Below are 13,770 nucleotides of genomic sequence, written 5' to 3' on the forward strand. Positions count from 1 at the left end.
TCTAGAATTAACGAACAATTCAAACAAAATATAAGAATTTGGTCACGACAGACAAAAATTGAAGAGTTCAGGGGGTAAACTGATGAAATTAAAAGTGTAGGGATTAATATGAAGTTACCCTCAAACCATAAAGGAGTAAACTGAATTTAATTCTTAATACAATGCATGCATCTAATAGGATAATTTAGAATGTGTGATTCCAATCTTCTTCATGTATCAATAAGTTTTGAGGGCACGAAAGATCATGAATTTGTGACTCAATATATACGATTAATTAACAAGCGTCAGAAATAAGAAAATGCAGAAAAAACAAAGAATACAATTAGTTTTATGTTTGATTTTCATTTTTACAGTTTTACTTCGAGTATTTTAAAACGAATTAATGTCCAACAGTCCAAGATGAGTACGTACCTGTACTCATTCAACTCGGTTTCTAAGGAAAAGTCATAATTTGAAACTGCTACCACAATCAAATGAGTTGGTTCTGGTGTTTAAAACTCTCAATAAATCTTTTTTATTAAAACAGATTCAGGATTGGACCCCCTGTTTGGTGTGAATTGACTAATTAATTTGATTTATACAGAGAAAGAGACCTGTATTAGCCACCAAACAATAATAGACATGATCATCACCAATCCGTGAATCTTCATAGCGCGTTAATACACACATTCAGAATGCGTTGCATGTCAAAATCACAATTGCCAAATGGGAGCACAGCATCAAACTTCTGAACAATATCATGCTTCTTCTTTTTATGAGAATGGAAATCTTGTTCATGGATGTAAGATTTTTGTGAAGTGTTATGATTCTATGTCCCACGTACAATTGATCAAACTGCGTAAGTTTAATGTTCGTGTTGCAATTGTTTCCGGTGCTAAAGTGGTATTTTCTTCTTTTTACTTATAGTCTAGCCTAATTGTATATGATTGAACACACACCCTCGTTTATCGTTTTGGTTTATAATTTAGTAAACATGATGTATGTTTTATCAATTCATCACTCTTCATCGGTGTTTTTATTTTCGAGTTGAATCGGCTTGATCAAATGGTTGATTGATATTTCATTTTTCCATGTACTGTTATTGCCATTAATATAAGCTAGCTAGCAACTAGCAAGCATCACACCGATCAAAGAGTTGTAATGAAAATTATGAAATCATGCAAAAATCAGTATGTTAGGGCCTGAGGGACAGTGTTCAATTTTCAGCCCAATCCAATTGTGGTCCAGCAGCGATATGTGTCTGTATTTTTGTTGGGCCTTCGCAAAACGACTCCTAATGGTAGAGAAAGTTTTTCTTTTTCCCTCTCTACTACGACTAGGAGTGCTCTTGAGAAAAATGTATCAAATCTTGTATACAACTCACTAACAAAGAAAAGCTTTCTTGAACATCAAACTAAGGGAAAGAAGCTCTTGTCTCCGTAACTACTTTTAATACGGATACGGGACCAATCAAATGCAACTGATTCAAGAAGAGCAAGAACAGCTGCTCACTCGGCCGTAGGGAAAGAGCAAGTGATAGTCATCCAGGATCGAGCCGGTCACGAGATTCGAACACGGACATAATTGAAGGCCAAGAGAGGATATAAATTCAAGTACACCCAATTATTACAATTGTTGGCAAGCACAAAAACGCAAGAAAATTAATTGAAATATATGTTTAAGAACACATGAAGGCTCAATTAGAACAATTTAGACACCAGTGTCAAGGTGTTCTAAAAGAACTAATGTAACATGTAGAAATCCAAGTTTTACTGGGAGAGTTGTGGGGATCATAAGTACAACTTACTTGCGATAGATGCATTTCAATTCACAGAGCTGATAAAAAGATGTCTCATTATAGCATTGAGTACCAAAGGGATGAAGAAAAAAGGGTAAATTATCCTCTTTCATTGCGTTCTATATAATAGAACAAAAGCAACTCGTATAACATGAGTTTAGTGATTTCAGCTACATATTTGAGTAGTAAGAATGTACTCGTGGTATTACCTATCTGATCAAAAATTTAGACAAGGAGAAGAAATGAAGGAGATTAATAAAAGCAAAATGACTTCAAAGATTGATTTTTTTTTTTTTCCTTTGGACAATGAATTTCTCTTTTCGTTGATTGTTTGGTGTGACTCAATGAAGGGACCAAAGCATGATCTTTGAGCAGTCTTCTGGTGGGATTCCCTTTAGTTTTGTCTCATCTTCAAGAACCACTTGCTTTACAAATTTCATGGAATTCTGTTGAGAACAAAACAGCAAAGAAAACCCATAAGAAACATACATATAATCTATAACAAATCAAGAAGACATATTTGCACATGCTCTCAATCATTCTTCTCCTTGTAGGTTTAGAAAAAAGAGAGATAAACTACTCAAGTGGGTTAATGATCTAGGGAGCCCTTCTAGTGAGGACCTTTAAGTTGAGGACTTGGTGAGAACTTTTAGATTTATGATTTAAAATATCCAATTTTCGATCACATTTTGATATCTCATCCGTTTAGTTTTTAGGTTTATATGAGTAGATCATTTCTACAAATTTTCAGTCAAATTGGTGTTCGTTAAGATAACAAATTAGATCAAATTAATGGACGAACCAAATATGTCAAATATGAACCGTTCAAGTTTATAATTGATAAATCACACTTATGAATGTCTTAACAATTTTCAATATAGCTGAAAATTTGGAGAAACGATCTACTCATAAATACTTATAAACTGAACGGTCAAGATGTGGATATAAGATCGAAAAGTGAGATAAGATCGAAAAGTGGGATAAGCCGAAAGTCTTCACCAAGTCCTTAACTTAAGAGTCCTCACTAAAAGGGCTTCCTAATGATCTATAGTATACACTTGCATAAATGTCCAGAAAGATTTGTCTAGATATCACACTCATTCTTATAATCAATCTTTTTAGGCATTGGTTACCAGAAGAGTGTGAGCAAATTCGTACCAATTCATCCATACACCTAATCCTAATGTGTCTGTAATGATTTTAAAATAGTTGGAGGTTTGCCAAACCTCAACTGAACCAGCTTACTTATTCATACAGCATGAATATTCTAACAGCTTGGTGTGACAGGACCCAATTGCAGTAATGAAATAGTAACCAATTAAGGATACAAATGAACCAGTTCCTTATCAAATGTGGAGGAAACAAAAACACCAGGCTCCTAAATTGGATATACAGAAATCATATATTTACAACAAAAGTACGTGATTGTCAAATAATTTTTAAGGTTACTTTCAAACAAGTATATTGAACGCTTATTATAACTTTGATGTTAATTATTACCTGAGAGGTGCTTTGAAGTGATGAAGTACGACCCCATCTTTCAGGGTCCCATAGGATTGAGCTGTTGAATGCAAAGCTTGAAATATGAATGCGAAGTCTGTTAGTCTCATCTGTTTGATCAGTGTTGTTCATTTTCCTTAGGATATGCCATCCTATCACATGTGAAGAATCGCATACAGGTCCTTCAATGATCACTTTTTTCTTGTTTGCTGCTAGTATTGCCATTGGCCATGTCCCAAACACCCTGCAAATTACACAAATGATCGAGATGTTCTTAGTAACACAAACTGGAAAGTAGTTTACTCAGTTAAACCAACTGCAGACTCTGCAGTCCCATATATAATATCATTCCTCATAATTACATGCATTTCAAGATCGTGTAATTTAATCGCTTATGATGCTAAATTGGTTATACAATCCAAGAAATTTTTGTCACATTATGAGCAATTTAGCATCTTAACTCATGCGTAAGCGATTATATTACAACACAAAAGATGAAATCGCTGTTTAATTTGTCGGTAAGGTGTTTATCTGGCATCGGGTGTTCTAATAATGGTAATGACAATCTAATAGTACTCAAGTTGTCAAAGTTTTCAAAGATCCATAATTTAAAATCATATGAATCTCAACGAATATGACTTTACAACATGCATGGGGTATTACCTCAGCATTGCAATAGATAATTTTTCCTTGAATTACCTAACCATTTGATTAATACCCAAAGTAATAAACTGATAAACCAGAGATTCAGTTGTTTCAGTTTGGAGATTAGTAAGATCGAGTCAAAGTAAATTAGTGTAAATTGTTCTTTCACAATGTATTTTTATATTTATGTCAAGAATAATTAAATTAACGATTGTTTTTTTTTTTTAAATAATAAAGGATTAGGCGAAATTAACTCCTCAGAGGTAGACAGCGGAGGGAACAAGTTTCACCCTCAATCCCAAAAGAGAAGGGTTTGCCATACTCTGGGAGCCCACCGCCCGCCCTCTTATTGTTATTTATTAGAGAAAAGGCTAACGAATACCAATCCATGAAGAAAAAGTTAAGCATATCATAAATAAGAAAATCTCAGACCATCTATACGAAGGTAAAAAGATATATTAGATGGAGGAGAAGCACGCCATATTAGGGAAGAAGAGAGTAGACCCATGTTTGCCATATACACGTGACCGACTATCAACCGTTGATGCATGTGACTTTAATTTATTATCATATGAATCATATAAGAACTTCAAATTTTAGAGTGGATAATATGATCAGTTGGTAAATCTTAAGAATCACTTTTTATCAAAATCATACCAACTCGATCATTTTTCTTACACTCTACTCAAAACTTCGTAACCACCATCCCCCCCTTAGGTTCTTACGTCCAAATAAAAATGTTTGAAACACTTTAATTAGAAAATTCCAAAAAATTAAGTAATGGTTGACATATGATTGAACAGAAAAGGGAAAAGGGAAAAGAGTTGGATTACATACTCAATTTCTCTGAGCTGATCAAAGAAGCCAAGATCATAGACATTGGAAAGCCCAGCAAAGTGAACAATCCCACTAAGCTTGTGCTGCTCAATGTGCTTGAGAGCAACATTCCTCTGATGATCCATTTCAGCCTCAGTATCTGTGAAGTTCTCTTTAAAAACCAAATGCCTATACATGATACCTGTTTTCCTAAGAACTTCAGAAACCTCATTAGACTCGGTCTTCCCTTCCACCACAATCCACAACAATGGCTGAGGAACCAACTTGATGGTGTTGGCCAGTCTTCTCAGAAACACACATTTTAGTGGGTTTTTGGTGCTTGTTGGTGTGACTATGATTATGAATCTTCTTGGTGTCAAGCTGGGTTTTTTCTCTTCGTCTTCTTCATCTTCTGACATCCTCCTTTCGGTTTCGGAGTAGTTTTCTTCAGACCATGGAGGGGATGATGCTGCCTGCATAGTCAAATTTTCTGCTTCTGCTATCAAACTTCTATCGACATTTGCTACTTGTTGCGGAGGCTCAATTGGTTGAGGTGAAAACTCTACTTTCTTTGATGTACTCACAGCAGGTTTAGAAAAGATGGAAGGTTTAAATGTGGGAGCGAAGCCTGTGAAGAACCCCATAACAAAACACAAAGCAAAATGAACAGCAGCTTTCTTCCATAGTTGAACCCTCTTTTTTGATCTCTCAGTTGTACCCATTTTCCGATCACTTACAGAGATCTAAAAGGTATTTGGGTTACTGAATTTAGGTGGGTTTTGGTCATAGAAAACAAGGAAAGTAGCGTATCAATGTAATATATATAAGGAAAAGATTTTAATTTGAATGCATGAAATAATGGAAGGTTACGAAAAAGGCTGTTTATTACAAAAATATGGGAGCTAAGTTGGTGCAATATTGGTTTTGTTTTTGAGTTTGTGCTGTTTTTTTGGTGAAGAACTGCTTCATGTAGTTGTTGCTTGAAGCAAAAGAAAGGACAAAAATTTTAATTTTAGGGCTTCAGTTGCTTTCTCTGCACCAAAGAGTGGTTGGGATGGAACCCATCAACAAATTAGTATCAAAGTTCAACTGGGGTAGCAGCTGAGATTTGTTGAATTGAAGTCTTCTAAGTTCCATAAAGAAAGAAGCTAGCAAGGGATCAAAATGACTAGGATAATATGAAAGAAATAAACTTAATCATTTGATAGTTGATACTTATGGTAATTTAGAGTTGAGGCAAAGTAAGATCTCGGTTTATGGCAATGTTGTTGATGCTCAATAATCAAAATTGAAGGAACTTCCAAGCCACATAGGGACACGTCAGCATTTTAAACTAATTAAGTTGTGCTTAAACAATGAGAACAAAGCTTGAATTTCTTAATCATACTCATTTCAGTTTGGTGTGGGGGAAAATCTTATGGAAGATTAATTAAATATAAGGATGATGATTAGGAGTAACAAGGTTGATTAGGACAATGGAACAGAGCCATTTAAAGGGGGTGCTTCTATGAATCAACAACCAAGGGAAAGAAGAAAGTCATTCACTTGAACATCAACAACAATGGTGATTCTTGAACCATCATAATATTTCTCTCTTGCTCTCTTGTCATAATGCCATGATTATAAATCCAAATCAATCACAAACATTCCCAACATTTGAAGCAACCAATAATTGACACTTCATCTCCATCATCATATTTTCATTCCAAAGCAATAACATCATTTCCCACATGAGAAAAGAGTTCAAACCAATCAATTTCTTATGATCAACTCAAACCCTAAACCCAACAGGCAAAACGACCCCGTTTTCAACTCAGTCCATGCTATTTTGCTCTGTGAAAGAAACACTAAAAACCCTTAAACCCTTTAGACCATGATGAAAATATTCAAAGCCTCAAAACCATTGGCCTTCAACCACAGTCAGCCACCTTCAACCCTTTTACCACACTTTAAGAATGAACTGTTTGGCAATGACTACATAACCTCCTTATGTAGACAAAAGCATTACAGAGAAGCCCTTCAAGCATTTGACTTTCTGGACAAGAACACCAGTTTCAAAGTGTTTCCCAGCACTTATGCCAATTTGGTTTCCGCTTGCTCGTTTTTAAGGTCAATTGAACATGGTAGGAAAATCCATGATCATATTTTGGGGTCCAATTGCGAGCAAGACATTGTTCTTCAGAATCACATTCTCAACATGTATGGGAAATGTGGGTCGTTTTGGGATGCGAGGAAGGTATTTGATGAAATGCCTGAGAGAAATGTGGTGTCTTGGACTTCACTCATTGCTGGGTATTCACAGAATAGGCAGGAGGATAAAGCAGTTGAGTTGTATTTTCAAATGCTTCGATCGGGTTGTAAGCCTGATCAGTTCACTTTTGGAAGTGTAGTGAAAGCGTGTTCGGGTTTGGGAAATGTGTGGTTAGGGAGACAGGTCCATGCCTATGTAGTGAAATCAGAAACTGGTTCACACCCTATTGCACAAAATGCGCTTACTTCAATGTACACTAAGTTTGGTCTAATTGCTGATGCATTTGATGTGTTTACGCGTGTTGCGACAAAGGATTTGATTTCTTGGGGTTCAATCATTGCAGGGTTTTCGCAACTTGATTATGGCAATGAAGCTTTGGCTCATTTTAAGGAAATGTTGTGTCAGGGTGCTTACATTCCTAATGAGTTTATATTCGGAAGTGCTTTTAGTGCGTGTAGCGGCCTTGTTCAACCGGAATATGGAAGGCAGATACATGGGATGTGCATAAAGTTTGGTTTAGGGAGAGACAATTTTGCTGGATGCTCCCTTTGTGACATGTATGCAAATTGTGGGCATTTAGAATCTGCAAGAACTGTATTTTTTCACATAGACCGGCCTGATTTGGTGTCCTGGAATGCAATGATTACGGGATTTTCTAATTTTGGAGATGCTAATGGAGCCATATCTTTCTTTTCTAGGATGCAGCACATGAAACTGATCCCTGATGAAGTTAGTGTACTCTCTGTACTTTCTGCTTGCACAAGCTCTCCAACACTGTCTCAGGGTAGGCAGGTTCACTCCTACATTATCAAGACAGCACTTGATTTTACTGTATCTGTCTGTAATGCTTTGCTAACAATGTATGCTAAGTGTTCAAATCTCGATGATGCATTTGTTGTGTTCAAAGATATGAGAAATCGTGCTGCTTCAGTTTCTTGGAATGCCATTATTACCGCGTGCATGCAGCACAACCAGGCTGGAGAAGTTTTCAGATTACTGAAGTTGATGCTTATTTCTGAAATTAGGCCTGATTATATTACTGTCAGTAATGTAATTGGTGCATGTGCAGATATAGCATCTCTGGAAGTTGGGAATCAAATTCATTGCTTTACTGTGAAAAGTGGGCTTGTATTTGGTGTTACTGTCAGCAATGGATTGATTGACATGTATACAAAGTGTGGATCGCTTGAAAGTGCCCAAAAGCTTTTTAGTTTGATGGACAATCCAGATGTTGTATCATGGAGTAGTTTAATTATGGGTTATGCTCAGTCTGGATGTGGAGAGGAAGCTCTTGAGCTGTTTAAAACAATGAAAGCATTGGGGGTAAAACCAAATGAAGTTACACTGGTGGGGGTCCTTACTGCTTGCAGTCATATTGGACTGGTAGAAAAAGGGCGGCAAGTGTATAAAACCATGGAATCTGAACATGGTATTGCACCAACAAGAGAGCATTGTTCTTGTATGGTTGACTTACTTGCTCGTGCTGGATGCTTACATGAAGCGGAGGAGTTCATCAAGCAAGTGACATTTGAACCCGACATTGTTGTATGGAAGACTCTACTGGCAGCCTGCAAAACCCGTGGGAACACTGATATAGGAAAACAGGCTGCCGAGAAGGTACTAGAACTAGATCCTTCAAATTCTGCTGCTCTCGTATTACTATGCAACATCAGTGCTTCTTCTGGCAGATGGGATGAAGTTGCTAGATTGAGGAATTTGATGAGAGAAAGTGGCGTCAAAAAAGTTCCAGGTCAGAGCTGGATTGAAATCAAGGATAGGATCCATGTCTTTTTGGTTGAAGATAGTTCACACCCAGAGAGGGGTCAAATATATGCAATGCTAGAGGAGTTGTGGTTGCAGATGTTGGATGATGGCTGTGATCCACTTCAGCCATAGCTTCAGTGCCAGAGCTGAAGTTATATCTGGCTGTTCAGAGTTCAGACTTGAGTAAAGAACATAACTTTTTCAGTACATTGCTGGAAAGGCTCGGCCTAGAGCTATTTTTTCTTCAGTTGCAATCGAGTTCCTTCGACATGGTGTTGCCCCTCTTGGAAGTGGGGAGAAGAGTTGCAGGAGACCCAAAATTGTCACAAATCAAGAAGGCACAGAAGGTCTAAGACTCGAATGATTGTCAGGAATACGAGTGTAGTGCTCCTTGAAGTTATGGAGGTGGGACTGTTTGTTCTGCCTGGTTAGTTGATCTCGCATGTGTTGTACTAACGAGCTACATAGATGGGTGGAAGTGATGGCACATTTGGAATCCCAGTTGATAGGCCATTCAATTCCTTCACACTTCCTGGCGTAACTATTGCCAGCAACATGCAATAAGGGGAAATTCAAAGGAAGAAAAAATTTCACTCTCATCTGCAAGGTTTAGACTTTAAAGCAGGGCTGGATGAACTTAATCATGAACAGCTTGTTAACACCTAGGCTGAAAACAGAAATTTTGAGGTGTCCAATTTTGTTTTCCTGTAATTCTTGAATTGTATATGTTAATCATAATGTTACAACATCGAGTGATCGACCATAGCTTGCCCTCATCCTCAACTCTCAAACAGACAATAACCACATTATCCATGACCCACTAGCAACCAAAAGTTCATCAACAATAAAATGATGTTGCTTCCTGGATTTCCAAATCAAACTAAATGCAAAATCTAGATCACTCAATCATAGAGAAAAGTCCTAGTGTGTCAACTAAAGACAACTCCCTACATGTAACTGACTCCATTCATTCTTGCTCATCTTTCGATTCATCATTTAAGTTTGTCTTCTGAGATTTTTTTGCTTTCTTCTTTGTCCACTTCTTTTTTACTTCATCTTTTGGTCCAGCTAAAACCGACCCTCCTCTTCCAGGTCTGTGCTTTCTCCACTTCTTTTTGGGCAAGACCATGATCCAAGATGGAACCTCACAACCTGATGACACCATAACATTAGCTATATTCCGTAAAAATGGAATATCTTCATCTGTATAGAAAGTAATCGCTTCTCCACTCCTCCCCGCTCTGCCACAGCGACCTTCACAGAAAGAACACAAACTTTTTCATGATCACAATGTCATTCCCCCCAAAATATTTGAATAGTTATTTCAAAAGGAGAGTGAACAACATACCAATCCGGTGAATGTAGGCAGCAGAAGAATCTGGAAAATCATAATTAATCACACAGTTGATGCCTTTGAAATCCATACCCCTAGCAATAACATCGGTGGCAATCAAAACCCATGTTTTTCCAGCTCTGAAGTCGTCAACAGCATTTTCTCGCTGCAGTGAATTCAAATTTTAGCATACAGCACGCAGTAATTACTGTTTAAGTGTATAAAAACAATACATAGGCAATAGATCACAGTATAGTAATTGATGACTAAACTCTACATGAGCCCAGATACTAGTAAGTAGTAACGGGATCCAGGTCCACCCTCTGATGCATACTCAGGTTTGACATCATTTAAGAGTTCTGTTTCATTTATATCACACTTGTGTTGAGTGGCATACAATCCTAGTTACAGATGGACAAGCATACATTGAATAATAACATCAAAACAAGTTAGCTGAAAACAATGGCAACAAAATTACCTCAGATTGGGACATATCAGAATGGATCGCACCAGCTCTTATATTCTCACATAAAAGCTCTCCGTAGAGTTCCTTCGCTCGCTCTTTGCTTTGTACAAAGATCAAAACTGGTGGATTTAGACTCTAGTGACAAGATAAAAGAATAGCAAATTAGCCAAACTGGTCCAACTAATATCTGGAGATGTTGAACTGAAATACAAATGCTAATAACTCACCTCACATGATTTTTTTTTAATATTAAAAATAGGTGCAAGTAGATTGAGTAAGATTTGGTCACTCGTGCAAAAATTTCATATGTTGGATGTTGTTTAGACCTATTAAAATGCAACCCTGTATTGTGCTTTCACTATCATTTTTGTATTCAGGGAAGGACCTACACTAGACAATGGCCTCCTTCATGAGGTCAAAAGTAGATTGAGTGAAATTTGGTTACTGATGCATATGTTGGACGCCTTTTCAGACCAATTAACATTCAAACTTTGCATGTATTGTGTTCTCACTATCATCTATGTATTCAGGGAAGGACATACACTGGACAATGGCCTTCATGAGATCAAAAGTTCTGGAAAAGGCTACAGAGAAAAAAAATTATCTCATGTCACCAGATTGGTTACATAGTGACTCCTAAGAAAGGGTATAATATGCAGATTTTCAATATGAAATGCATGTCCATTACCACATTCATGGATCCTATGGAGAAGTGAGGAAAAATATAAGCTTTCTTGCTAAAAATATACAGGGAAATACGGTATGGCACGAACTATATGGTACATACCTCTGTAAAGCTTTGTCGAAGAGCCATAAATTTCCCTTGTTCACTTCCAGCATATACCAATTTTTGCTTGATAGTCTCAGAAGCAGTATTTCTGTATGGATAAAAACATTTAAAAAGTAAGTCATTACGCATGTGAAACCACTCCATGACTATCGTAAGATAAAGTCACACTTACTTCCTGCCAATGATAACTCGAACAGCATCATGCATTATAGTACGTGCAAGCTCCTCAACAAAATCAGGTAAAGTAGCACTAAACAAAGAGCGAACGACTGAAGGGTTGGAGCATGCTTTCACCACAGAATCAATCTGTTTTAATAGGCCAAGCTCAAAGAGCTTATCAGACTCATCTAAGACAAGATATTCCACCCTGCAAGATACAAACTCATGAGAAATGATATCAATTTAACTCATCATTTAACATACACGGTGAGTTCCTATTAAGTAGGCTTAAATAAGATGTGACAAGGGTTTCCATTTAGTAATATAAAGACTAACTAGACTCTTGCTATTTATTTTAGAGCCATTTACACATTTCCTTGCCCTTTAAGGATCATTTCCAACAGATACCATCAGTAGCTCACGTAAAATTGTCTCCCCTAACAGCATATTTGAGTTTTATGAAGATCAATAAATTCATCAACCCACCTGCTTAAATTGAGCTTCTTTTTTCGAATAGCCATCCGTAACCGTTGTGGAGTAGATATGAGTACATCACAAGGGTCTTTTGAAAAATCAGCACTTCTAACAAGCTCCTTAGTCATCAACTTAATGTAAAATTTATTGCCTTTTGACAACTTTTTGCACTCTCTGGTTGTCTGAGCCGCTAGTTCACGTGTAGGACAAAGAATCACCGCTCGAACGCCATCCTTAGATGCATGCTAGAAATATGGAAAACATTTCATCAGAGAAACTCAGGGATCAAGACTTGCAGTAACAGTTGAATGCGTGAACAATACCTTGAGTTTCATAAGCATGGGAACCACAAAAGCAAGGGTTTTTCCAGACCCAGTTGGAGCACAAGCAAAGCATTCCCTACCCTGTTTAAAAACAATGAGAAAGAAAAAAATAGTCAGCGCAAACAATGACTATGATCATAACATGTATCAACACATTCTACTAATACCTGTTTTCATAACAATTCATCATCTATTCAAAACGAAGTAAATCCACAACAGTAGAAATAAGAGATCATACAGATAAGAGGACTGGAATAGCCTGCCGTTGGATTGGTGTTGGCTCTTCAAATCCAAGCTCTGCCAAATTACGAAGTAAATACTCTTCACATCCAAGTCTGGAAACAATCGGAAACACATTTTTTCATTTCCATTTGAATTCATATTTCAATAGTATACACAGCATTCACAGCAAAAACATCATCTACACAAGCATCTTCCAACATAGCACCCAAATATCATACCTTGATCTCAACTCCGAAAAATTCTCAAGAGGGGATGGGATATTATTCCCTGAGACATGCACATTATGCTTCTTTCGGAGTAACGAATCCCGCTAATACACAAAAACAAAAACAAAACCATTAACTTTAAGCACAATGAGCTACTCAAATACACAGACACAACATCAATGTAGAAACAAGAAGCCACCTCAAGTTGTTTATTAAGTTTCTTTCTCTGCTTAGCGCGTTCATTAGCAGGCTTCTCTTTCTCCTTCTTAGCTGCCTTCGCTGATTTTGACTTCTTAAAAAGACTGATTCCATCCCCAGACTCTTAATTCACACCAAAAGAAAAATTAGAAACAAAATTTCTTAGGACTCCAAATGCGTACAAATCCAATTCCAACGTTCATTGCTTACCTGAAACATCAGTCTTCCTCTTCCTCTTCTTAACAGACACTCTCACTGGCTCTTCCTCCTTCTCCTGCTCTTCGACCATGTTTGAATCGTTTGTCTCTTTCTTCTTCGCCTGAATCAAATTCTTGAGTCTATGAATTGATAATCAGATATAATAAAGTTGCATACTTTGAAAGATACGAACCTCGAATCGGGAAAAGTCAGTGGCGAACTTCCTCCGGTTGAAGTGAATGCCGCCGAACAAGAATGAAGCTCCTTCCGCCATCAGATATGGCTTTCTCCGATTAGTTAACAGGCGGCGAGTCGGAGATGTTGAAGCTAAAGGGTTTAGAGTTTAGTTTGCTTAAACCCTTTTACCTCCAGAGCTATTGTTTTTGGTATATTACAAATCCGTCCTTTAACCTTTTTTTTTTTTTGAATCCGTCCTTTAACTTTTGGGGAACAATTAGATTTAGATATTGGTTATTTTCCCAAAAAGGCCTAATTTTTCTTAGATTATCAAGTTTCACCCTTTACCATGTTGAAACATTACATTTTCACATATCAGTCTATCCATGTCTAGGTATTTGTAGATTGAATTGCCATTCTATGAGCTCTAAACCATCTTGTCGAACAACG

At 37.1% G+C, this 13,770-nt stretch overlaps 3 protein-coding genes across 3 annotated transcripts; 1 reads left to right on the forward strand and 2 right to left on the reverse strand.

Moving 5' to 3' along the window:
• Positions 1 to 1,821: 1,821 nt before the first annotated feature.
• Positions 1,822 to 5,635, reverse strand: LOC101302962 (probable beta-1,4-xylosyltransferase IRX9-like). The gene is made up of 3 exons (XM_004304356.1): positions 4,760 to 5,635; positions 3,278 to 3,521; positions 1,822 to 2,223 (listed from the first exon to the last, which is right to left on the reverse strand). The coding sequence occupies exons 1-3, from the start codon at positions 5,458 to 5,460 to the stop codon at positions 2,119 to 2,121; spliced, it is 1,050 nt and encodes a 349-aa protein (XP_004304404.1). The 5' UTR covers positions 5,461 to 5,635; the 3' UTR covers positions 1,822 to 2,118.
• A 976-nt stretch (positions 5,636 to 6,611) lies between these two features.
• LOC101307617 (pentatricopeptide repeat-containing protein At3g53360, mitochondrial-like) lies at positions 6,612 to 8,885 on the forward strand. Its single transcript, XM_004306188.1, has one exon. It carries the CDS (start codon positions 6,612 to 6,614, stop codon positions 8,883 to 8,885), a length of 2,274 nt encoding a protein of 757 aa, XP_004306236.1.
• Positions 8,886 to 9,479: 594 nt separating this feature from the next.
• On the reverse strand, positions 9,480 to 13,503 carry LOC101303251 (DEAD-box ATP-dependent RNA helicase 57-like). Its single transcript, XM_004304357.1, has 12 exons — positions 13,337 to 13,503; positions 13,156 to 13,264; positions 12,947 to 13,068; positions 12,760 to 12,851; positions 12,537 to 12,633; positions 12,299 to 12,379; positions 11,988 to 12,220; positions 11,515 to 11,709; positions 11,340 to 11,430; positions 10,565 to 10,687; positions 10,102 to 10,252; positions 9,480 to 10,007 (listed from the first exon to the last, which is right to left on the reverse strand). Exons 1-12 carry the CDS (start codon positions 13,415 to 13,417, stop codon positions 9,721 to 9,723), a joined length of 1,662 nt encoding a protein of 553 aa, XP_004304405.1. The 5' UTR covers positions 13,418 to 13,503; the 3' UTR covers positions 9,480 to 9,720.
• Positions 13,504 to 13,770: the final 267 nt, after the last annotated feature.

The sequence above is a fragment of the Fragaria vesca genome, linkage group LG6, assembly GCF_000184155.1.
Source record: "Fragaria vesca subsp. vesca linkage group LG6, FraVesHawaii_1.0, whole genome shotgun sequence".
Taxonomy (NCBI): domain Eukaryota; kingdom Viridiplantae; phylum Streptophyta; class Magnoliopsida; order Rosales; family Rosaceae; genus Fragaria; species Fragaria vesca.

Excerpts from the sequence above, each read along its gene's own strand:
- LOC101302962 (XM_004304356.1), bottom strand. The coding sequence starts at position 5,460 with ATGGGTACAACTGAGAGATCAAAAAAGAGGGTTCAACTATGGAAGAAA. Across the intron at positions 3,522-4,759 it reads GATCAGCTCAGAGAAATTGA|GGTGTTTGGGACATGGCCAA; the intron begins GTATGTAATCCA and ends TGTAATTTGCAG. Across the intron at positions 2,224-3,277 it reads CACTTCAAAGCACCTCTCAG|AATTCCATGAAATTTGTAAA; the intron begins GTAATAATTAAC and ends TGTTCTCAACAG.
- LOC101307617 (XM_004306188.1), top strand. The coding sequence starts at position 6,612 with ATGATGAAAATATTCAAAGCCTCAAAACCATTGGCCTTCAACCACAGT.
- LOC101303251 (XM_004304357.1), bottom strand. The coding sequence starts at position 13,417 with ATGGCGGAAGGAGCTTCATTCTTGTTCGGCGGCATTCACTTCAACCGG. Across the intron at positions 12,852-12,946 it reads AACTTAATAAACAACTTGAG|CGGGATTCGTTACTCCGAAA; the intron begins GTGGCTTCTTGT and ends TTTGTGTATTAG. Across the intron at positions 11,431-11,514 it reads CGAGTTATCATTGGCAGGAA|AAATACTGCTTCTGAGACTA; the intron begins GTAAGTGTGACT and ends TTATCCATACAG.